The sequence below is a fragment of the Ixodes scapularis genome, unplaced genomic scaffold (genome assembly GCF_016920785.2).
Source record: "Ixodes scapularis isolate PalLabHiFi unplaced genomic scaffold, ASM1692078v2 PGA_scaffold12__126_contigs__length_90152505, whole genome shotgun sequence".
NCBI lineage: Eukaryota > Metazoa > Arthropoda > Arachnida > Ixodida > Ixodidae > Ixodes > Ixodes scapularis.
The window spans coordinates 13149999-13174781 of NW_024609838.1; the positions used below are offsets into that span (position 1 = coordinate 13149999).

The 24783-nt window shown below is 48.3% G+C and overlaps 1 protein-coding gene across 1 annotated transcript in view; it reads right to left on the minus strand.

Moving 5' to 3' along the window:
- Positions 1–23810, minus strand: part of LOC8034206 (mitogen-activated protein kinase kinase kinase 1) — a 29785-nt gene extending 5975 nt beyond the window's left edge. Inside the window, exons 1-18 of the mRNA XM_040217936.3 lie at positions 23619–23810; positions 22115–22339; positions 18795–18995; positions 18009–18125; positions 15832–15986; positions 14654–14772; positions 13903–13993; positions 13213–13447; positions 12164–12307; positions 11487–11611; positions 9669–9760; positions 7918–8123; positions 6361–6585; positions 5610–5810; positions 4468–4885; positions 2251–2357; positions 1525–1641; positions 789–993 (exon numbers count right to left, since the gene is read on the minus strand). Coding sequence (XP_040073870.2) covers positions 789–993; positions 1525–1641; positions 2251–2357; positions 4468–4885; positions 5610–5810; positions 6361–6585; positions 7918–8123; positions 9669–9760; positions 11487–11611; positions 12164–12307; positions 13213–13447; positions 13903–13993; positions 14654–14772; positions 15832–15986; positions 18009–18125; positions 18795–18995; positions 22115–22339; positions 23619–23795 — 3160 coding nt within the window. The 5' untranslated portion in view covers positions 23796–23810. The remainder of the gene's footprint in view (positions 1–788; positions 994–1524; positions 1642–2250; positions 2358–4467; positions 4886–5609; positions 5811–6360; positions 6586–7917; positions 8124–9668; positions 9761–11486; positions 11612–12163; positions 12308–13212; positions 13448–13902; positions 13994–14653; positions 14773–15831; positions 15987–18008; positions 18126–18794; positions 18996–22114; positions 22340–23618) is intronic.
- Positions 23811–24783: the final 973 nt, after the last annotated feature.

The window sequence follows — 24783 nt, forward strand, 5'->3', positions numbered from 1 at the left end:
TCCACTTTCTCGCAAAGCATGTGGACAGCCAATCCCGGCGATTGAAAGAAAGATGACGATATACGGGACTGAGGTAATACCTTCACGTGAAAGTGCCGTTCTTATTGATCGCATTTTATGAAGGCCAGTGTTCTCGACCTCGTTATTCCCTACGCAGAACGCAACGATTGGCCATACGTGCAATTCGCAAGAAACTATACGCAGGGCCTAGTTCATAAGTAGTGTGCACATTACTCAAGCAAATACACTGCAAGGCCATCAGTGCGACCTGCGAGCGAAGAACGACAAAAAGGGAAACATTTCTCCTAAAGACTGAGCCTAGCTCACGTCAAACCATCTTCTGGCAGATATTTTGGCAAAATGAAAGGCGTAAGATGAGAGTCAATCTGATATCTTTTCCATTCCATCCATTTTATCAGTCATAATATATGCTACGATTGCCCAAAAAAACAATCTAATGATTTCACAAAAAAAAAAAAAAGACATTTGTTTGTAGGAAAAGAAAAGTTTTCCTTTCCATGCTTTTGACGTGAGTGAGCTCATATTTTTGTACTTTCAGATAACAAATGCACCACCTATGGGCACCACCCTCCACAAACTGTAGCACAATACATCAAGAATCCGACCTAGGCGGTCCTTTCGAAGAGCCGTCACACCACTGAATTCACACTGTAGCATGAAATCGGTTGCCTATCGCATACAGAGAAGCAGTTCTCTGTATGCGATAGGCAACCGACTGGAGGCCTTGGCATTCGAAGAGCAAAAGAGTACGGTGGGCGTTCCCTCACCAGCCATCCACTGCACGAAGACATTGTAGTGGTTCATGTGGCGCGTGGCCCCGAGCAGTGGCAGGACGTTGGGGTGTCCCAGGCGTGCCATCATCTGGATCTCGTCCCACATGCTGGCCACCGCACTGTCCTCCTCTTCCCGGCAGTTGCGGCAGAACGACATCTGCTTCACCGCCAGCAGCGTGCCAAGGGTAATGTCCACCGCCTGGCAAAGGACGTCGCGTGAGCACGTTGCGCGAGTAGTCGCACACACACGTTGCACGAGTGCCTTACGAGAATGCGGCAGAACGTACGATGGTGACAACCTTATTGATGTTGACTGCGCCAACCACACAAGTATGTCAAATGTTCATGTCCAAGACCTTATTTATTTGCTGCCAAGACCCGCCATGGGACTTGGATACAAAAAGACAACACTCCTATATTATTACATGTGATTTTCAAAGGGATGTTTGGACTGTCTGATATAAACAATATTTCAGAATACCCGATTGTGATATAACCGGGCTCGACCGTATAGTACCAATCGTATTCCTGCGCAAAGCATAGTTCGACAACATGTGATGAAACTCCCTGCAATAACAAATCCTCTGGCAAGCCTGTAACACTAAAATGGGGCAACCTCGGGCATTCATATTGAGAATATTTCTCGCACGCTAGCCTCTTTCTTGTTTTACAAATTTTAGGGGAACATATTTAGAAGTATTACACATTTAAGTAGTGTCCACAACCCCACCTGGTAGCACGAACTGAAGGCTCCTGATCCCAGCAGGGGACCTCGCCGCCAGTGCTCTCCCTCGGAATAGCGTCGGCGCCCGCCTTCCCCGCGGCTCGGGCACATCGGAAGCTCCGTCTGCAAAGGCACGCAAACGTCTTTGGAGCGCTACCTTGCCAATTCAACGACAAACTTTAGACGCCACTTGGCACCACCGTTTAGTTCGGGAAGTGCACCACCGAAGTGCCCTCTTTGGGGCTCGTTCTAACGCATTCGTCAGGCCAAGGGTGCTCGAACCAGTCACTTCCCAGTTAGTTCGAAAAGAGCAAAACAATTAGAGTGACTGGCAGGGTAAGAATGGAAGGGAGGAGCTTCAGTTGGCCCGCCTCCAGCACGAGCTGGAGGCCAGGCGTTGGAAAGACACGCCTCGTCCTTCTCACTTTGCCAGCGACTATAGAAAACGCAAAATGACACCTCCACACGCTCCAAGTTGGACGCTCGGCAAGAAAGTAGACGAAAGTTGCTGACATTCACCGCCTTCCTCGTGGCACTGCCCAATCGCCGTGCTACGACGGCCAGCGTCGTGCCGCGATTGGCCAGCGCCAAGATCAAGCAAGGCGTTGGCCAATCGCGGTGGTCGGCAGTCTTGGCGACTTTCTCTCCAAGTGTCCAACTTTAAGCCCCAGGATGGCTATTGAGGAGCCAAAAATTATGTTTCGCAAGTAGCGACGAAGGGCATTGGCTCACCAGAGGTCTGAAAACTATGAATTCCTCGTCCTGCATGTCGGCTGCGTCGCAGTAGCCGGGAGTCGTGTCCCCGCAGTGCGTGAATCCCGCCGTGTTGGTGGGTGACCCTGAACCGTCGCAAAATAGAAATGTCAACATTTGAAATTGGAGACGCCTCATTTCAATGTTTCAAGATGAAGGGAGACCAATATGCACTGACTAAACTAGAGAAACAAATATGTTTTACAGTGGACTCGCAATAATTCAGCCGGATGTTTCCTACTTCCAATTAATTAAAACGAATTAAGAAAATTCGGTTGTCTTTCTATGTTTACAATGCATTTATAAGCTGCTTAATTCAAACAGCCTTTTCGCCTAATTCCTACTATTTGTTCATGACGGCGGGTCAGCCCCTTTGAGTGCGCTTCTCACTGAGCACCTGTGTACTGCGGGAAAGCAATATTTACAAAGCTCGCAAAAGCATTGCTTTCCTGCAGTACATGGATGTTCGGTGAGAAGCGCACTCGATGGGACTAACCCACCGGAATTATGCAAGCAGTACTATCCTGACAACCTGCTTTCATTATTCGTGCTTGTCTTTTCTGATTTTTCTAGGGGGTTAAATTTCACATGAAAGAAAAAATATTTGCATATAGCAAGCAGATTTATAAATTCCCTCAATTAGGAGAGCCGAGCATCTCTCTAGGTTTAGTTTTATGTAAAATCTGTCATTTACATGCCAAACCAATGTAGGCATTGAACTTTCTGAGGTCACAGTTCATAGATTCAGTTATAATAAAACTGACTGAGCTTAGAAGTGGACAAGTGGAAGGTTGGGAACAACCTTTCAGAGTTCAACTGAATTTTCGTTCAAGGATGGTACAACGGAGAAACTATTCAATATTCTATTATTGGAAAATATTCGGCCAAAACCATTATGCGCTGGGAACTTGACCAATGTTTTGTGTGTGTGCCTGCTAATAAATAGGCCTGCGTAGAGGGAAGCGTAAAAAACATCTGCTTGGTATGAGTAGCTACTCCTATAGAAAATCGCTACTTTGCCTCACAACATATTTAGATGAATTTCTGAGAATTCAAACTTCTGATATTTCGAACTAAACTCCGAGGCTTCCGGGAGTTTGAATTAATGAGAGTCGACTGTTAGGTGCACGCAGACATCCATCTCTCGCGGCAACCCAACCGTCGTGTTGTTGTTCCCAAGAGTTAAGTTAGGCTTAACTCAACCCCAACAAAAACGAATGGAATAACATGGAACCAAACGCGACACCCTTGAGGATTAAAACCAACTGCGCAAATAACAACAATATGTCTATATATTTTAGTCCCTTTTTCCTTGGGTGTGATTATGTCTAGACAATTTAGTTTTTGCAAGGACTCAATTTTAGGGAACTTGGCATAAACTGTAAACAACTTTATTTACGCAGGCTCAGTATATGGCAAATTTGGCAAAGTGGGGTGTCCAGAGATATTTTGTGGGCACGAAATTTCGCAAAGCAGGGTGCAATGTTATGCAACTGTTACAGTAGAGAAACATCTGCTTGGACCTCTTCTTTGCAATACTATACAAGTCGCCAAAATTAGATTTACAGTATATAGCACTCCCCATTGACACATACCACATCGTTCCAAATCGCGAAATTTCCTGCCTGCGATACAATCTCGAAACATACACTTTCCCAAACTAGCAAAATATTGAACAAGCGAAAATAAAGTTGTTTACAGTATTGGAGATAACACCATTAACTACATATTCCCATCTGCCGGACAAGTTGAAAGTTTGAGTGTGTGTCAATAATGCAAGGTGTCAATAATGCAAGGGTGTCAATAATGCAAGGGGACATTTTTACAGTGTCGTAAACGAGGAGCCAGACACGCACTCGAGTTTATGACTTACGAGAAAAAGAATGCACAAAATTACTGCAATGATTGCAAAGTTCCCTAAAGCTACGACCTCTACTTCTCTAAAAAAAAAAAAAATGAAAGAGAACCAGGATCAACTAAGAATACAAAAGAAATGTCCGTAACATGATGGAATATTTTTACTATATCCCGAGAGATGCCCCAAAGGCAAAAGATAACCTGCCCCCTTTTTCTGGCATGATTTGCTATTTTTTTCAAAAACGCGGAAAGACAGGCTATTTTTTGCTTTCAAGTTTAGGGGGGGCCACCTCTAGCGATATTACGGTAGCATTGTAAACGAGGAGGAGGCGCACGCACCAGGGTTTGTGGTCACACCCCGATTGGGCGGGACATCTCCGTCCTCCTCTGGGGGCAGGGCGCAGGAGAGGGCCTCGATCTCGGCCGCAAACGACACTGGCGACCCGACGTCCCCGACGCTACCCGGCGACGTCTGGGACGAGGACGTCGCATGTCCCAGGGACAGCGAGCAGGCCAGGCGCCGCAGGGGCAGGAAGTTGGGGCGGTGGCCGCGGAGGACGCGCAGCGGAGGAGGGGGCGAGAGTGCGCTCCGCCTGGAGTCCGTGCCGTCGTTCTTCGTCTCGGAGGAGCCGGAGGACCAGGAGGAGCGTCCCGAGGAGAAGAGGCTCTCGCGGAGCCTCCGCTCGATCGAGGGCGACGAGCACGGTCGCCGCGGAGGCGGCGCCAGGTCGCGTTGCGGAGTGCTCGCCCCGGAGCGCTGCGACGGAAACGCGAGCTGCCGCGGTGAGTGGAACCGAACCGAGGGTGCGGGCATGCTGGTTTGAGACTTAACGCAGTAACCCTGGGGAAAGGGGAAAGAGGAACGGACATACGTTTGGAATTTTGGGTTTGTCCGTCGCTTCCGCCCCTTGCTCCAAGGTTACCGGGTCGGTGTCAAGAAAGCTTTGTGCTACCTCAGGGTAGAAAACTGGACGAGTCTCTCTAGCCGCGCTCGGATCTCAGTGTTACCGTGCGACATGACTACCTCGAGTTATGCCACGTGGTGACAGAGATTAACGCAGGACACTGGTAGGCGTTCGAACGCCAAGGTAGAAAACGTTTACTCTGTAGCGACACCAGGAAATATTTTAGAGCATGGTCCTTGTATAGTCATCAGGTTTCTTTACACTGTGTTTCTCACAATGTCAATTATCCAGATACTGGACCAAGCCAGTGGAATTATGGCAACCAAGCTTCCAGTTTGTCTTTCACAGTTCGGGAGAAGTCGCGGCAGCCGCCCTCCAATTCTAAAGCACCCAAACGTTCAAAACTGAATGCCTATTGCCGGGCGCTGCTAGCCTGCTGACGCATTCAGCCCGTTGCCAAACGCAGCAGGCTAAATCTGCCGCACTTAAGCAAGACGCCGCTATCGACGAGCAATAGCAAGCGTGGAGCTGCGACAGAAGCAGGAGAAAAGGAACGAGGGATGTCACCGAACGTACCTGGTCGCGATCGGTGCACGGCTTGCCACCTGGCAGGAGGTGGTGGAAGAGCTCGGGGTCTATGGAAGGAGGCGGCAGCTGGAAGGTGGGCATGCGGGACGGGCTGGCGCTGTGGGGCGACTGGCACCCCGGCGAGGACACCTTGCTGCCGCCACGGGAGTCCCTCGTGTGCAGGAGACGTTCACGGACAAGGTTAGCCTCCTGGAAAAGGGACAAAAGTGGGTTGGAAACAGATTGTCCACCGGCGCACCATTGACCAGCGCCCGAGTGACTGGCGCCATTAGTTACCGTCGTCCGAGTGACCAGTGTCCCATTGAATGGTGTCCCATTGATTGTTGTCCCCCACCAACTGGTGCCCCACTGACTGGTGCGATACTTACTGGTATTCTCACACGGGGTCTGACTGACGGGTGTGGTCACTAACTAGTATCCTGTTGACTGCCATCCCATCGACCGCTGTCCCACTGACTGGTGTGCCAATCACTCGTGTGCTTACTAGATGTTGTAGAACTGACCAGTATGGTCATCCCACTGAGTGGCGTTCTGCAGGACGTCATCTTATTGACCAATGTCCCAATGGCTGCGTCCCACTCAAACCCAAATTTGCACTGCCTCTAAGTTAATGACACTGAATCAGCATGTTCCTGAACTATAAGTTTTGATCACAAAAACTGAAACAAAACAGGAAGGAGGTGTGTGCCATTCATTTCTGCAGAGAGAGAGAGAAAGGGATCAATCAAGAATCACCCACCTGGAGGCGGTCTGGCGGGGGCTGTCCGAAAACCAGACGCAGGTTCCTGGTCTCCTGGAGCGCGGCACCCACCCTGCGCACCAGCTGCGCGCGCAGGTGTCCCTGCAGGGAGGCCACGCCGTCCCAGATGTGGGCCACTGTGGTTGGGCAGCGGCCGCAGATGCGCGCCAGGCTTGCCAGCAGCTCCCGCCCGTGGCGCACCACCGTTGCGTGGCTGTGTCCCAGCTGCAAGGAGAGAAAGCGGATCGGATCGACGCGACGATGCGAGCCTAAAGGCTGCTTCGCACAGCACCGTCTGCTCATGTCACGTAATGTTAGGGAAGCTTGTCTGCCCGTGTCAAGAGCCACCGGAACATCCCTAAGCAAACGCTCCTGCATCAATGAGCCTACACTCTGTTTCGCTTGCGTAGTGCACTTAAGTTTCAGGGTGCTTCCAACTGCTCCATCGGTGTCGCAAGTATATGGGCAGCATTTGCCATTCAAGCTGCGAGGAGGTGACAGATGCGTTGGTCGTCTGCAGGCGTCTCCGCCTTTATGCCTGCTGTCATACTCGCTGCGAGACAACTCCCAAAAATCACGTGACACTCACACATAGTCACGAATAATCACATGACTATGTTCCTTGCTGATTCCAACCTCCAGATGCCACGTGACACTTGCACAGCATTTGAATGCTCCAACGTCGTCAGCTGGTCACTGGATGAAGCAAGGTACGGAGGGGGCAGCGATGGCCGTGTTCCCTTTGCAATTTATAAGCATAAAAAATGGGGACAATGCTCGTGGAAAGGGGAGGCTAAAAGGCCTCAAACACCCCAAAAATGAGCAAGGAGCTTTTCGAGGCGTCTGAGGAGTCCGATCAATCCACTGCCAGAGAGTGGCGTATTCGGTGAGGAAAGCACGCAAACTCGCACCGTAACTGGGGGACGGCCACAAAAGGGTACGGAAGACACGAAGAGTTGCTGCCATTGCTCTCTCCAAATGTTACATTGTTCTAGCGTTATGTTAGGAAGTCGCCTTGGGAAAACTACTTTAACGTAGTGATGGCAATCTGACAATCGTACAGATTGTCAGAGGACAATCTGTACGAAAGAGCAGACAATTGAAAAGGAAGATTGAAATTTTAAACGCGCTCCAATGGGAATCGAACCCACAATGCCACGATTGTAAGCTTGACATTTTACCGCTGCTCCGATTAGTGGGTGGACGTAAAGCTAGCTGACTCAGTCCCTACCACGGTTGTCGCTACTAATCGTTCGAATGCGAACGCCAGACTTTGACGTTTTGCGTTCGCCGGACGCCGACATTCTGCATTCGCGTTCTAACGGTTTATGGGAAGAAACAAGAAATCTAAGACGTGCCCACCATCCCATAAAAAGAGACAGAGTTTGTGATGTCATCAGATACAATGACGACTTGACTACGTAGTTCCTAAACTAACCTCCTGCTCTCGGCATTTGGGTGGTCATAATATTGAGATATCCACAAGGTATGCTCTATATCGACCGCAAGCTGCACGAAGCTGCAGTGTGCTCAAGAGAGAGAAAGAGATGCACTGACCGCTTTCACAGCCAGGTCGACGGCCACGATGGAATCTGCGTTGCTGGTGCCCGTCGCGATGATGGGGGAGGCCAGCACGCGGGGAAACTCCTCGGCCAGGCGCTGAAGCACCAGCAGCTGGCTGAGGAGGCCCTGCCATGTGGGCGTCAGCTTGCCCTCAAACAGCACCACCTCCAGCAGGAAGTCGGCCCCCAGGCCGTCGGGGGCTGAAAAAAGCAAGGGTCATTACTTTATTTAGGTGACACTGCAGACCGCAGCATAAGCCAGGGAAAAGACATCTCGTCGTAAAAACAGTCTGACAATGAGGGACGAGCAAAATAGAAAAACCGTTACAAATATCGGACACATCCGTGTCGAGTACCATATTCGCTCGAGTAATAATCGCACTCCTTATGAACGAGGCCCTTGCATCTACTTCTCTGCAGAGCACGCATACAACCAATCGTCGCGTGCTACATCAGAAACGCTGCGAATAACAAAGTGAAGGACATAATTTTATGTAAAAATGTGATTCGAGCAGATAGCAATTTCGCGTGAAGATGTTACCTCTATCCCGTAAATCACTGGCATTTTTCTGCCCATTGCAGGGTTTCGCTATACGCGTGCTCCGTGGGAAAGCAGACCCACAGGCCTTGTTCGTAAGGAGTGCAGCTATTACTCGAGCAAATGCAGTATTTGTAATCATGAAGGTCCACTGCGTTGCCTGCCTTTTCTCAGTTACTTCTGTATTGCAACGCATATGAAAATGTACTTCTGACAACTTCTAGCAGCGTGTAGTAGACATGCATGCAGTCATCACACGGGAAAGAAAAGAAACAGAATTATACACTGCGAACAACTTAATTTTTGCAAGGACCTCATTTTTGAAAATTTCCAGATTTAAAAGTACCGAAAAAAAATCTCATCACGCAGATACATCGCCCCGTGCTAACGAATACATAGCATGCAGACATGTCTGGTACTCATCACAAGTAATACAATTACATGTAATCAATTACTTTTTGGAGCAATTTTTGTAATCATTTGAGTACATTTATTAGGATGTAAACACAGTAGTAACTTCATTATTTTTGCAAGTTACTAAAAATACTTGAGACCTTTACTATCTTCACCTACTCTCTTTAATGGCACCCTTTATATCCACCGGTTTCCTACCAAGGAAGTCTACGAGAGAAGGGCGCTTTATCAAAATTGTTGGATTAAGAAGTTAAGTAGTTTAAATTTGGGTGACTCAAATCCAATAATGATCAGAACAAAAGACCCATTTTCAAATTGCCAGAAAAATATGTAGTTTTGAAAATCCGAAGTAATCGAAAAAGATAATGATTAATTTTTCGAGTAATGGTCAATTTTTTTTTTTTTTAAGTAATCAAATGGATACTTCTTAGCCAAGAGTAATTGTAATTGTAACCAATTATTTTTCTCAAGTAGCATTTACAAGATTGATAACGTTGACATCCCGAATCGCGGAATATTTCTGAATCGCGCACCTCGCAAAATCTGCGAAATATCCAATACAGAATGTGTGTTACCTATAGCAAAAAATTATGTGCCCCCCCCCAGTACTCTATGCAAACAAAGGAAAAAAGCATAAACGCAAACCTTAGCAAACACAAGAGAAGAAAAGACTGTGGCGCCATCATCGTTCCGTGACACCAACCGCAGGGCGACACACGGAATGCGCACTTCCCAGTGTTAACGCGTCACAGATACAAAAACAAAAGAAAGAAAGCAGAGTTAGGGAAACCCACCTGGGTAGTTGGTCAGGCTCCCCACAGACAGCGCTCCCGTCTGCCCCTTGGCCAGTTCGGCCAGGGTTGCCAGGCTCAGCTGGCGGCTTCTCCTGTAACACCATCAAACATGCACGCAAGGCGCCAGACTTCAATGTAGAGAAAACAGGCTTACAATGGTAGAGAAACAGGAAAGTCGAGTTACTCTATCACTGAGAGACGCACATACAGGGCGTTTCCGGAAACGCAGGCAAAATCGCTCATGCGAAAACTATGCGTCGCACAAACAAAAGGTTGATGCCGTAGTGGCCCGTGTCAAAGGGACCACTCAGGAAAATTATTAGCGTTCACTATAATTGGGTAATTAATTATTTTGAGTAATGAAATTGTTAATTATCGACTTTAAACACGGTTTCAATTAGATCTTTGCTGGGAATTATTGAAAACTATTACATACACCCACGGTACAATGATATAAGGCACACGCAGCATTTTACGGTGTTCCGAAAAAATGCTCAATTTAGACGCGTTTCTGGGTATCGGTTTTCTACCGAAGCTCATCACCGTGCGGGCGATCCTGCCCCCGTGCCTAAAACGAACAACGTGTGTGTGCCACCACGCTTCACACGTGGTTAAGAACAAATACCTCCGACTTGCATAACAATACCAACAATTTACAAGTAGACGTTTCATCTCCTATGCGGGAGACATCATCAGTGCAGCCTAGGAACACCCGAATAGCTGCCAGTAACCAAACGCTTGCTTTTCCTTCTCTTCATCCATAGTGCTGGTTCTGCGGACTTCTTCGTCCATGGCATACAAGAGACATCATCGTGAAGAGACATCGTCGGCTCTTGTTTGTTTAATTTTTTTTCGTCCGTCGCAGATGTGAAGTTAAAGGAAAAGTTATTTCAGGATGTCGGTGTAGACGTCAGGGAGGGGGTTGCGGTTAGAATAACAGGTGGATGGGTCACTGTGAATACACCATGATTCCAGAAATCTTCTGGGGCCCCACCGTTGTTCACATGCCAGGGTTTTCACACATGCCAGGGAATTCACATGTGGAAGAGGTTAGATTAAGAAAGCGTCCAAACTGTCATACAAAGTTTGCCTTTTTGTTGTCGGTACCAGTGTGAAGACGCACCTTTATGTGCGATGGGTGGCAGTGCACACACGTTGTGCTTTTCGGACAAAGGGGGCGGGATTGCCCGCGCGGAGATGCGACCCGGTAAGAAACCGAAACCCAGAAATGCATCCAAACCAAGAATTTCTTCAAAATGCCGTAAAATACTGCGCTTGTCTTATATCAATGTAATGTGGGTGTATCTACCGTATTTACTCGCGCAATCCTCGCACTCGCGCAATCCTCACACCCCTAATGTGAGCCACTGAAAATTGAATTTTCCTTTTCCTCCCGTAATCCTCGCACCCCAAAAACTGCAGCGGCGAAAGTCGCCTGCTCGCAAAACCCGCATGATGAACGCGCTCTCCACCAACGGGTGGTGTAGGAAGAGCGTGCAGAACAAAGAGTGGAAAGGGCAGAAAAGCGTGATACCCCTCTCTCGGTGACCAAAATAATTCAGCGCAAAGGCTTTGTATCCAACTGGTGCTGAAGGAAAGCGCATGCAGCGTCACAAAGAGACAATGGCGTGATGTAGTCGGTTTTTATACAATACCCTGCCCAAGGCACCACCTGAACGCCACCCACCCTATAAAGCTTCCGCATTTAAACAGGTTCGGCAGAATTACCAAATATACAGCTAATTTTATGACAAAATAAACACCGATTAGATACAAGATTCTGAAACAAAAATTACGTTGCAGACACAGACTACGCACTTGTTTCCGCCACTGGCGCACTTGACGAGAATGGCCCTAACGATGTTCCTGACCCGGCTCTGCAGGTTCCGCAGGTCCTCCAAGATGTGGCACGGGCTGTGCACCAGCATCGACTTGAGGCAGCGCTGGAAACAAGGAACGAGAAAACAAACAACAGGTGAGAACTGGCAAAGCAAGTCACTCCAGCCTGTAAGTCTCACTGTCTCTGCATCCAATTTCTACAACAAGCGTTGAACTAAGACATAGTCATTTCTCTCAGTGCACGAAACACAAACTTGAAATCATTACTCGACCCTGATATCCGTGCACTAATCAATACGTTAGTTGCCGCGAGCCGTACCAATGAGTCAGTGCTCATTTAGTTGTCGCAGCCATCAACGCTCAGTATGCCAAAAAGTCCCAACCGGGGGAAACGCAACTTGCTTTATTCAAAAGTCACCCTGCAGTGCCCGAGGGCGTTATTGCAGTGCGGTTACAGGGATCAAACCACTTCATCAGGACAGCAGAGTTGCAGTTCCGATATCCGATTCCACTGTGGAACAGGATTGGGGTCTCTTTTGGCACATCTTCGATGATGAGAACAGCCTTTTCTCTTCTAATGAGGATATGCTCCTTCGACATCTATCTTCGTCGGACCATTAAGGCTGACTGCTCAACCGGTTAAAAAATAGACTCACCAGAGCGGTGACATACACCCTGTAGACTGGGTCGGCGATGCCAGCGGCCACCACCTGGCAGCAGGCAGCCTGCACCACTTCGGCTCCCCCCCAGGGGTCCAGGCAGGAGGGGTTAGAAAGGGCCAGCCGCAGGGCGTGCGTCACCTGAAGGCAGACGAAAACCTTGTCACGATTGCGTCGTAGCGCCTACCACATTCAACGCTTCTACCCAAGAATACTTCGACGTGTTTTCGGCAACAAGAGCCCACGGGTCAACTTTCCTGCCAGCACACAGACGGCCAATCACTGGGACTGAAAACGACGGGAAGAGAGACCGTTTGGGAACGCGGGCTGCACTGGTTGTTTTCAAGCGCATCAACACCACGTTTAAGAACCTTGCACTGGTCGCCGTTTTTTTTTTTCTGCGCTCCTACGAGCCAAGAGAATAAAAAGGACCCTGGGACGTCTCGTCACAGTGCGTGGAATGTGTTTTCGGCTGGCACGTAGGGTGCCCTAGACAACACGCACATTTAAAGTGGTCCCAAAGTGGCAACAAATTACACCGTAGGGGGTGGCCTGTCAGCCGTTGGATGTCCCGAACCCGTCAATTCATTGTAAGAGCCAGGAGAAAAAGACAAGTGGTTGCGAGTGCTGCCGCCATCGCAGCTTCCAAACTTGTGACAGTTGAGGTTTCTGCACTCTCAAATTAAAGAACGACTTATAAGAAAAAAGACGTCTGCCGTGTTCACATCTGTTGTTGCGCTGCTGCCAAAGTTGCGGCACAAGTGTGATGTCATCTGTGCAAACCAAGGAATCACGAAAGAAGCCGCGGTGAACCTCTCGGGCACTATTGTTCCGACATAAAAACACAGCCTCTGCAGAGATTACGAACGCACAAAATGAGACATTCCACGCAATTCAACTAGGCCACGTTTTCAGGCCCAAACTCTAGTTGCACCACATTGTTTGCTACGCCCGACGCACACAGTTTCCAAACCAGGTTAGCCCGTATCCGAGTAAATACGGCCCATTCTGAACCAGTCGATAAGCGAAAGTAGACATAGGCTCACCTGGGCTTCAACCTCCTGAATGGCCGCCTCGCGCTCTGACCACGACGCCGACGCCATGCACAGTGCCACCTCCACGCCGAAGAACCGCGCAAGCAGGGACGCCGATGCCGGGACGCTGCCGGCGCCGACAGGGCGCGGCAGGGGCGGGGCGTCTGACGCACGGCGCAAGAGGCAGTGCAGGGGGCAGGGCGGTGCAGGCAGGTCGAATTCATCTTCTGGCCCCGACGAAACGAGCCTGGACGAGGGCATGGTTCATGAGCGCAAACTCTATGTTCCCAAGTAAGTCCGCCTGTCGACACGGTATGGTTTAGAACACACGCCCAATGCCTCGAGGAGCGACAAACCTTCCAACTAGTTCGAGTCACTTCTACGCAACAATTCTATATATGAACCTCATCTAGTTTCGTTGCTCGAACTTTCTTTCATCCTTTCCCTACCTTCTACATTTCATCTTTCTATTTTCATAAAATGCAGCACATGCACACTCAATCTTCTACAAACCAGAACACCCCCTTATCTTCTTTCTCTCCCCACCCATGAGTGTGATGAAGAATGACAAGAGACTAAGCAAGAGAGACCTGGTTCCAGAAAACTCTCTGCTAAGAGGGCAGGCGATCCAACTAAAAGAAAACAATGTACCCGCCAGCACACGAGAAAGCGGGCTTTTGTGCGGCAGCTCTACACACTCACTTGTCGGGTGGAGGCGTGCAGTCATCACTCCAACAACAGCGGCAAAGCGGACAGAGGACGGGATCCCCGTTGCGGGAGCACTCCTGGGCCCCTGAAACGAGGACAAAACAATTCCTCAGTCTCAACGAGCGAGGGCGAAATATTAACTCAATTTCCTGCTATTTACCAAAAATGAGGACCTAGAAGCTGCACCTAAAACCGTCAAGTTGTAAAATGTGGATACGCTCCTTACGTGCTCGACACTGCACAAGTCATCGTTACAATGGTTCTCAAATGGCAGTTCGCAGACCCTTCAGTGTCCCCACAGGCTTTCTTAGGTCTCCGAAGCCTTAGACAAATCAATCAAGCTGAGCACTAATTTTTTTTTTTTTTATTGACGCTGGCTGTTTTACATGGCTAAGCAGACAAAAACAATGCGTACTGAATACCTGTTTGTCATTGCAATCGTTCAATACTGCCCCTACCCCCACCGATCCAAAACGGGTTCCCTAGACATCTGTGGTTGAAAACCACCGCATTATTACGTGCCAAAGTATTCTGTCCGCTGAAACCCTCGAGAAGGAAACAGTGGTTCAATGAACCCGTTTCGGCAAGTTATGCTGGCTTCCCATACCGGAGAGGGCAAGCAGACATGTCGACCGAAAGCACGCATTATCACACTTCAAGTTCATGACTGTCGTAACTTTAGCCGTCACCCTACGGCTAGTTTGCGCCGTCTGCTCGCTTCACGTTCGTACCCCACGACACTCACATATGGCGATGCAGTGGTGGTGTAGCCTGTTATGGCAGCCCCTCTCGCAGGACACCAGCGACTCCCCTTCAAACATCTCCAGCAGGCAGATGGGACACGTGCTCTTCTCGTCTTCTTCCCTACAGCAACAGACGGAGGTCTCCTGTTAGGCTTAGACATAGCTCAGATGTCGGCATTACTAGATCAACTTAGCAGTGCAACTTTGCTCCGGAGGTGGCGGCCTGCTTCGCGTGTTGCCTGCAAGGGGGTGCACGTTCCACTTTAGGCGACATTATCATCACCATTGGCTACCCTTCTTAATACTTTCATTAACAAACTGCTAAAGCAAAAAAAAAAAAATAAAGAAGCTTTTGTGCATGCACAATGCATTTACAGAAGATTCACCAAGATTTAGAGAGGGAATTTCTGCACACTTTACTGCATTTTAAAGCCCAGAGCCGATGACATGCGATCTTCGTCCAAAACTTACGGCTAGCAGACGACGGAGACGAATGGCACCAATTAACAAAAAAACGGGCCCCGATTTCCCATCGAGATTTTCAGAAAATCGCTCGCAACTTTTAAATAAGATGACAGCTAGTTTTGAAACTCCGCATCCGATTCAGACCGCCAGCGCCACATTTGGGCCAAGGCAGAGTATTTGGCGACACATTGTTTATTTTTGCAGCGAAAAAAAAAGACCCCGTAAATCTTTTCTGGAGACTCGCTGCAGTAATTTTACTCATATGTTGGGTTAGACTACCGTAATATCCTGAGAGATAGCCCACCTAAAATCAAAGGCGAATCGGGTCAAAAATAAGGAGCGAGCTAACTTTCGGTGTGCTATCGAAAAAAGTTTTAAAAAATGCTACTTTCAGATTTTGTGACCTGCGACACTTGCGATTGCAGGGAGGTGCGATGATCCATACGACTGTCCTTCCCGGTCAGCAATGTTCGCTTGTCTCCCTTTTTGGCTAAGTAACACCATTCCTGCTGGGGTCACCATTGGCCGGAGCCTTGCACTTTTACTGTAAATAAACTATCTTTTGGCGTTTAAAAAAAAAAAAAGTGAGTCGTGCCAAAAATACGGGTGGGTGGGTTATCTTTGAGGGTGGGGCATCGCTCTGAATATGACGGTAAACTCCCCATTATCGGCGCCATTCTCTTTTGACGACGTTTACACGATTAGGGTATCTTACGTGTCCTGGCTGGCTTCCTCGGCCCCGCCTGGGTTTGGATCGCCCGGGAGATCTGGCTGTGGTCCGTCGGGAGATCGGAGGTCGCTAGAGCCGCCCTCCGATTGGAGGGACGAGCGGCGCCTCCAGGCAGAGTAGGCCCGCAGTAGCTCGTCCACCTACGAACCAATCGCGTCGCTTCAAGCTCAGTTACATGAACGCGCATAGAAATGCTATCTCTGCGTACGAAAATTGCCTAGACTGACTGAAGGTCAAGCATAATTTCTCCCAAAGGCAACTTTAGGTCATGTCTCCACAGAAATAGATATGTCGGTCAGTCTTGGAGAGAGGAAGGGGCGAGCGGGTCTGCAGAGAGATTTGACATCAAAGATGAAGCATTGTCCAGTTCGTATTTGTTGACCTAATAATTGATATTCCACAAAAACTGAACATTTTTTCTATGTCACGTTTTCCCACAAAAGAGAGTCGTGCTTGGGAGGCTAACGTGAGGTGGTCACCACTCCTCCTCCCCCTTAAATCTGCCCCCGTGTCTTCATCATACTGCATAGTACTAAGTTTGTTCCCAAGTATGCATAATTTAGAAGGATTGAACTTTTAAAGTTGTAGCTTTATAGAGCCAACCAACCTCCGGAGCAGCATAAGCACGAAATGTATAAATCGGTCAGTCCGTAACGGCAAAAAAACAACAAAAAAAACGGCAACTGGTGTTAGGAATATAACTCCTGCCACTGGCATGGAAGCCGAATGCACTGCGGACTGAGCAACAGACCCAGCATGCAGGAACGGGAGGAGCAGAAGCAGGAGGTGTGAGAAAGCGTGAGTAGCAGAGAGGGGTGGAAAGAGCAAGAAAGAGAGGAGCAGGAACAGGTGGTATTGAAAGAGCGTGCAGAACGAGGAGGAGTGGGAAGGGTAGGAATGCACACTTCCCCTCTTTCGGCGACCCAAAAAATTGAGTGCAAAGGGTTTGCATATGGCTGGTGCTGTAGGGAAGTGCGAATAGCGTCACAAACAGGCACTGGTGTAACGTAATCTGTTTTCATACAAAACCCTGCCCGGCACTGAAAAACTACGGGCCATTCTGCCCGAGGCACCGCTCGAACTAAGAGCACCACCCACCCTATGAAGCTAGTGCACTGAAAAGCATTTGGCAGAATAACCAAACATGCAGTCAGTTGTTTTAAAGGGATACTGAACCGAAATTTCGAGCTCACTAAACAAGGCCGGGCAGATAGGCAGGAAGCTGAAAAACCAAAAAATATCACTCATACGGCGATATATTTAACGGATCGCCGTATTTTTTGGAAAAGATGTGCGCGACTGAACCCGGCCGACAAGGCCAAAGAGTCAAGGCAAGTCACGATTCCCATTCTCTCTCCTCCTTGCCACGTCCCGTCAAGCTGGTGAACCGAAGCGAGGAGGAGTGAAGTGGGGCCGCTTCTCCTCATTCTCAAATTCTCCCAAAGGACAGTTACGTCAAAGAACTCGCTTGATCGCGAACTTCTTTTCCAAAAGTAAAGCCATCCGTTTGAGGTATAGATGTACGAGTGATGTTTTGGAGTTTGTAGCGTCCCGTTCAACACTTCTGCAGCCTTAATTTGCGAAATCCAAATTTCAGTTCAGTATCCCTTTAATGAGAAGCTTTAGGATTACTTTCAGTTTGTAAAGCATGCTGTTATTATCGACTTGACTAAGTGGTAATCCCTATATTTTGTCGCAATGAGCCAAGTATATTGTTTATACTGAATTTCCTGAAGCAAAAGCACACCTCTTTCAGGAAGGACACCGGTATCACTACACAAGCAGGCACTTCACAGAATCTGAGAATACTGGGAGGGCAAAAAAAGTGCTAGCAATCATGCTAGAGTAATTTCCAATAGACCTCCTTTTACCAGTTTTGCATAAAGACTCCCTTTGAAGAGCTCGACATATTCCCAAAAAGAAGCTGAATACATACCGTGAACATCTTTGTTTTCCCCAGCAACTTTAACTTCCCCAAATACCTCCCTATAAAGCTCAGCCTAAAGAAAAAAGGACCATCTGCTTCCTCAGATTTTACTACTTTTTTCCACCCCGAAAATACTCTGCCCGTGCACAAACCAGTACAAAAACATCTACAGCGACGTCCCAGTTTTTCCAAAATTCTTCTTCCGCCACCACTCCACAAACATTTTTCCACCCACCTCGTAGTTCTTGAGGGTCTTGCTGAACAGACGGGGGTCCGAGTCGCGCACCTTGAGAACCCTCAGCATCACGAAGAGCAGGTGCACGCAGAGTGGCCCCTTGCCGCAGGTGCACGTCTGCATCGACGCAAGAGTGACAACAGGGGCATTGCGTGAGACACGACACTACAGCCGCCGCCTTTTACCAGCACACACTCAGGCCCGAGTTTACAGAGGTTACGATGTACGCACCCCAGTTCGCAGCACTAGGCACTTGTGGCCTACCTGGCCAGACAGAGCACACCTGAGTGCAGACAAGAGCAAGCTATGATGCTTCATGGCGAGGTGTGCTCGAGTGTTCTATACCGCGGTAGAGTACATGCCGAGACACAGGTGCATTTCGAGTGTGTACGCAATCAGGCACCAGTGCCTGATGGCAGGCTGTATTCAAGCATAAGATTCCATGCGTAAAGTACAAAGGAAAATAAATAACAGCCCACTACGTCATGCATGGATGTTAGTGAAGAGAGCTTGATCGCTTCAAAGGGAAGCTAACTCGAATAAAATTTGTACCCCGCGCCCTTCGGCAGAGTAGAAATCACTCGCAAAACGTGCCCAAAAAGCACACACACACAAAAAAAAAATACACGTCCAAAACTTAACGTACGAAAACCGAAAGTGTTTAGGTGGTGCCAGTGTTCTTTCGTCGATTTAAGGCACCTGGTCGTAAGCAGCCTAAAGTGTGTGAACCAGCCTTCGAAACAATCGTGGCACCAGAAGCGCCATTTCTCTGCGACGGTACCCGACCTGTGGTCCGACGACGACCTTGAACCGATGGTCCGGCTGGTCGGCGGCCACCAGGAAGGAGCGCGGACCCGGCTGGCAGAGCAGGTAGAGCCTGGCGCCCCTGCGGACCTGCAGCACCCTCCGGCGGATCGACTCCATCACTCCGGGAGGGTACTCCGGTGCCGGAGACGGGCTGCGGCGGCGCGCGGGTGAAGAGCCACGCTGCGTTTGGGAAGGAGAATGCCCCCTTTTTTGGCGACTGCCCAGCATATGTCACCTGCTGGTACGCACGTAACAGACGATTTTGGCTACACCTTGCTTCACCACGAGTCAAAGTGGAGCAGACGCTACAAGGCGATGGAGACCAATAGGGCAGTGCCAAAGGTGCAACATTGTGGCGTTTGTGTTCTTTTGTGCATCTGTTATCACCAAATAGACCAATCGAGCTTATTTCGCTTTAACCCTTTGAGTGCCATGCCTGAGTACATTCAAGCACAATCTTGCATGGTCTCAGTTCCGGTACTCCCTGCCCTTCTGAACAGGGCGGTCATTTTGTTTTTGTGTAGCAGAATGCATGAGCAAGTGAGAAAAACAATGTTTTGTCTTGTGAAGTATCTTTTTGATGGCACGCACAATTTTTCTTTTGTTTAGGTGACTTCTCTTTTGGTATGCTCCTCCGTTGTTACAGAATGGCAAATCTATGTTGTTCAACCTCCTGCCTTATTACAAACACGGAGGTCTAGAAATTATTAATGAAACCAGTATTCAATGACAGTGAAAACAGGGAAGTTAGTTTCGAAATCAACAAGGGCCAAGTAAGGCTGCTCAAAAGATTGACCTCAGGGTTTGAGGTTCAGGAGCCACTGCATAGTACCATGTCTTGAAAAGTACAGTACAATATGAGATATATGTTATGGGTTGAAGGCATGCAGATATCAATTAACTATTTCCCATAAAATAGTGTGTCTTCTACAAATATTTTTCACATGGCGTGCTACAGTGTTAACGAGATCAGAAATTGTAGTAGGTACGTGGGGAAGCAAGCCCAGCATTTAAAAGGTTTTAAGTCTGAGTCTGTGTTTATACATCTTCTAGCCTTTGAATGGGCTCTGACTTATGGTGGAGGCAAAAAAAAGTATACAGTCAATTAATTCTACCAACACGGTTGGCCGATAACAAGTGGGTGCTCTGCTTCCCGTATTATGTGTATGTTTGTGTGTCGCACGAGGTTGTAAAAATATTTTTATTTAAACATTGAGGCATTTTGCATTTCACTACAAGTGTCAAGAAAGTAGCAGACCTACCGCCCTCACAAACAGTGAGCACATAAAGTGTTAAAGAGACGAGGCATGAAAGTTTCCTCACCGTGATGCACAGCCACCACTTAGAAACCACACCTCCTATGTTCCACATCACCGTCCAGCGGCGTTCTACCGAGTTGCTATGTCGGTGCTGTAAGCACCAGTCCTCAAAATTTGTTGTCGTAAAATGCAGCCCAACCTTCTGTTATGCAAATGAGTGGCATCTTTCCGAAAATCGTAGCTGGATTGCAAGAGGAATTGTTCCGGGTGCCATCACGCGCACACCGACCACGTCTTGTCTTGATGCGTCTGTCGTACCTGTTCCATTGTCCTCCGCACATAAAGCTAGCTCTAGTTTGAATAGTTATGACATCTCAAGGTATTGCAAATCTTCCTCCGTTTTGCACAGCTGCTGACATATAAATACTTTTGTTGCTATCGAGCTTTTTCTTTTAATCTTTTTTTGGTTATTCATCTTTACTATCGCACTATCATAGAGCAGGGCTGACTTGTGTGGAAATGTCTTCCACATGAAAGGATGACACACCGTGATAACCAAAAGCCAAAACTGTTGTTTTCATTGTTCACACTCATATTAAGATCAGAGCACATGAGCCGCCATGGACCATACCCTAAACGATCAGCTGCACAGCTGCCTTGAAAAGCAAATAATAAATACTTTGATTTATACAACTCTTCTAAAGCGTTTACTCAAATCTAATGGGAGCTTTTGTATTAATTTTTGTTACCTAATGTTGCCCTCGCGTTATAATCGAGTAGCCGCGAAATCGGTCACAACAATGCCCTCCATTTTGAAACGAATATGATTTTCGGAGTTTGAGCGGTTTTTCAACCTCATGCTGGCAACATATACCTATATGGCTGCTTAAAATAAAATCCATCAAATCCAAACTCAAATTTATCAAAACGTTGTTAAACCTGTCGTTCTTTCTTCTGGTCATTCTGGCAGATTTGTTAGACCTCATGTTTTGACTTTCGCGCTTCTGCGACGACCGACCTTTCGCGTTTCTGTGGAGCCCCATATTTTTGCACCGGACCAATGGCAGCGCGACGTGCGCAATGTGATGCCAGATTCATGAACGAAGCAATTTTGTTGGCCAAAGAGCTGGGAAACTCCGCCGCTGCTCGGCAGCTGGACGTGAACAAATCTACAATTCGCGGATAGGGGCACCAGTGGGATGTGCTTTTCAGACGTGAACCAAACCGGAAAGTCTTCCGTGGACCTCATTGTGGACTTCACTGCGATTTGGTTTGTCACTGGTGAGGGTCGGACTTTGATACCTTTGGGAAAATTCAAGCAAGGGTGTGCTTTAAAAATTGCTCCCGCATGGCATGCTTCTTTCCGCCTTTAAGAAGAGTTTGATAGTGAATGCCTCCTTGGTGCAAATGATGACTAGTAGCTTTGGCACATGGGCTAGTTGGTAGTTAATTTTAACGAAAGACATCATCTGGGAAGAGGACAGCGAGAACTCCACCTCTGTTGGCGACGACGACAACAAGTGATGGGAAAATCATTCCCCCCCCCCCAAATGGCCAGTGTTGGCCACCATCTTTTTAAAATCAAAGTACCCTTTTATTCCTCCCTCTTTCTCGCGTTGCAATCGTGGTTTTATTTTTTTTTACGACGTGTAATGAAAGTTTGTCCCTCACGTTAGAATCGTGGTCGCGCTAGAATCAAGTAAATGCGGTAAGCTGTAGCGGGGGCCATTACCACGTCGGCAGAACTCGGATTTCCCGTCCCTCCGTGCCATTCGCTATGCGAGCCATCTTTTTGTTCCACAAACGCAACACCAGTTAACATGGGTTGGGCTATTCTCCGTGACACAACTGTGGCCATCCTTCGGTAGATGCATAGCAGACGTAGCGGACCACGTCCCAGCGACACAACTCCCGCCAGAGTGCGAGTGAACAAAATCGCGGCACCGCCGTGCTTCCGCCGACAAAGCAGGCGCAATGCCGGCGCGGTTAACACCCCGGTTCCGCCTCCAACGCACGAGGTCGAGTCCGACCAGAGCTCACCGATCGAGACGGGGGCGTCGTCGAGCGGTGGCGCGAGGTTCTCGTCTTCGTCGTTCGTTGGTCCGGACTCCCCGCGGCGGGCGGGGCCTCCGGAGTTTCGGGGGGTCGGACGGGTGGGGGAGGGGGCGAAGGCTTGCGGCTGGGCCTCTTCACGGCGGGGAGTACCGCGGTAGCCCCCGGAGTGTCCCCAAGGGCAAGCTCGCCCCTCTCCTGTTTCTTGGCATCCTGTAGAACAACGCCGGCCGGCCGGTGCCAAGGTAAAGAAGTTTGTTCGCCTCCTCGCAGGAAACGAAAACAAGGAAAATCGTGTACCCCTCTAGCACGCTAAAAGCTACGCTTCGGAAGTCCGACGGAGATGCGTTCCAGACACCGTACCTCTACATCAAGCTTTCTAAGGTGCTTCTTATTCCCTCACCAAAGCTGCTCTTCGGCAAAACCTGGCAACGACCTGGCAACGGTCTTGGCGCTCACATGCATTGAGCGCCGATCACAGCTGTGCTCACGCAGTCTTCGCTTCTTCGGAAATGCCAAAAAAAGTTGTCCCCGAGTATGGGTCGACTTAGAGCCACTAAATAAGCTACGCTTCAGAGCTACGATGATTCAGCCATCTTGGTGCTTAAAATCGTGGTTGGAAGTTATCCGAAATCACAAGAAACGCTTTTCCGTCCACCAGAAATGTTAAAAAAACCGTTCGCAACATATCGAAACGATATCACCTGAGCTTCATAACACCGCATCTAAAGCTGAGGAAGTCACATTTTTTACTTGTGATGAATGACAGTTACGTCTGCTCTACACTAAGTACCAAGATGGCGGCGCCAACCAGCAGACCGGGGAACGAAGTGCCGATACTTTAAACTTAGCTCATTTAGTGGCTCTAGATCAACTCTTAAAAGAAGAGATAGCATAAAAGAAGACAATAAAGAAAATGTGAATGATTATAGCTTGCGAACATACAGAAAGAGGTGAAACCGAATCTGCTGAACACAGCCAGGGAGCCTACCAAAATGATGTTTTCAAATTCCGCCTTTTCCAGGCTTTCCCGGACTATTTTATCAAAGTTTCTTTGTTGAACCCCAAGTAGTGTGTCTGAAGTGCAGTTTCTCTGTATAAAACAATGTTGTTTTATACAAGGCAGTGGCCAAGTGCCGGATCGCATTGCCTTGTTAGTTTTCCGAATAAATGTCCCATTTTAAACCACCGGGAAAATGTATTGGTGCGAACGCAAGTTCTTTTTGGTGTCCGCGTTTAAAAGAGGAGGCGATTCGCATTCAGTCAAGACTTCTAGTTTCCGAGCAGACATTTGCGTTTGCATGCCAGCTCAGTCGCACGTATTCCGTGTCACATCAGACACGCGCCGTCTGCAATCGCTCAGAAAAAGTAAACTTAAAATTTCCGGCGGAAATTCTCCAACAATTCCTGGTTTTCCCGTTTTCCAGGTTGGCGGACACCCCGACAACGACGACGACGTCTCTCCCGGCAATGGCGGTGTGAAGAGACCCACCGGAATGCCGTGGGCTTCGGCGTCGTCTGCCTCGGCGGCTGCCTCGTGCCTCACGGCCAGCGGCGTCCTGCGCCCCTGGGTGGCCTGGGCGGGCTTACGCAGCGCATGGAGCCGCTCCTTTATCTGCCGCACCGACACCGGGTACACCTGCTGCAGACGGTCCAGCTGGGCTGCCATCCTCTTCTCACGGCTCCTGGACCAAGCGGGGTCGGAGAACCAGCTCAGCAAATATGAGTAGAGTAGATTGTTGGGCTAGTTGGTTTTGGAATTTGGAGTACATTTTAGCGCTCAAAAAACAGGGACGAAGAAGCGCACAGTGCTGTCTGTTTCTCGCCTCTTTGTCCCTGTTTTTTGAGCGCTAAAATGTACTCCAAACAGCAAATATGCAGGCGGTATACGTTGGTTTTGTGCAAGGCTGAAGAAAAACTAACTAAAGGCACCTGGGTACCTGCAATGGGTCCTGTTCAAACGTCGCATTGCGGTGCTCGCAATATGTTGCATCAGTGCAATCTAAACTCTTTTTTTATGTGCATATTGCAATTTGTGTCTACAAAAACCCAAAGCCTTTTGTATTTGATTTAGATGTTGATTAATTGAAAATGCGTCTACCGAGGTGTTAAAACGTAAAATGATTATAAAATACACAATTTATTTTTGATTTGGGCTCAACAACACTGCCACTTGTTGTCACCTCCTCAACTTTTGCAGTGCAGAGAATCACATTACTGATGAGCCAATATCCCACATAGAAAATTTAATTATTGGTCAGTAACTGCAGCCTACTTCAATTTCATAGAATATAGCAACAGCTCCTAGCAATTAACCGAGTTTAAAGTGACCAAACATCCCAACTTAGGCGGGTCAGGTTCCGCTTTTCTGGCCACAGTTCCTGTCCCGCCAGCATGCTTGTGTGAGGGCATTTCGTCCCGCTTTGGCTGCCTCGAACCCCGAATAGATAAAAGAGGCTGTTAAACGAAAGTATAGCACCAGTGAGAGGTTGCTTTCCCTGATGAAGTTACAAAATATGCTTGGCAGAGAAGATGATGAAGCTGAAAGTTAATTTGCATATGACATCTGAATGGTACTATGGACACAGTGTTTACAAAAATATAAACTACACTAAAGAAATATTAAAAAAAATGTAGTAGATGTGCATGCCAAACAA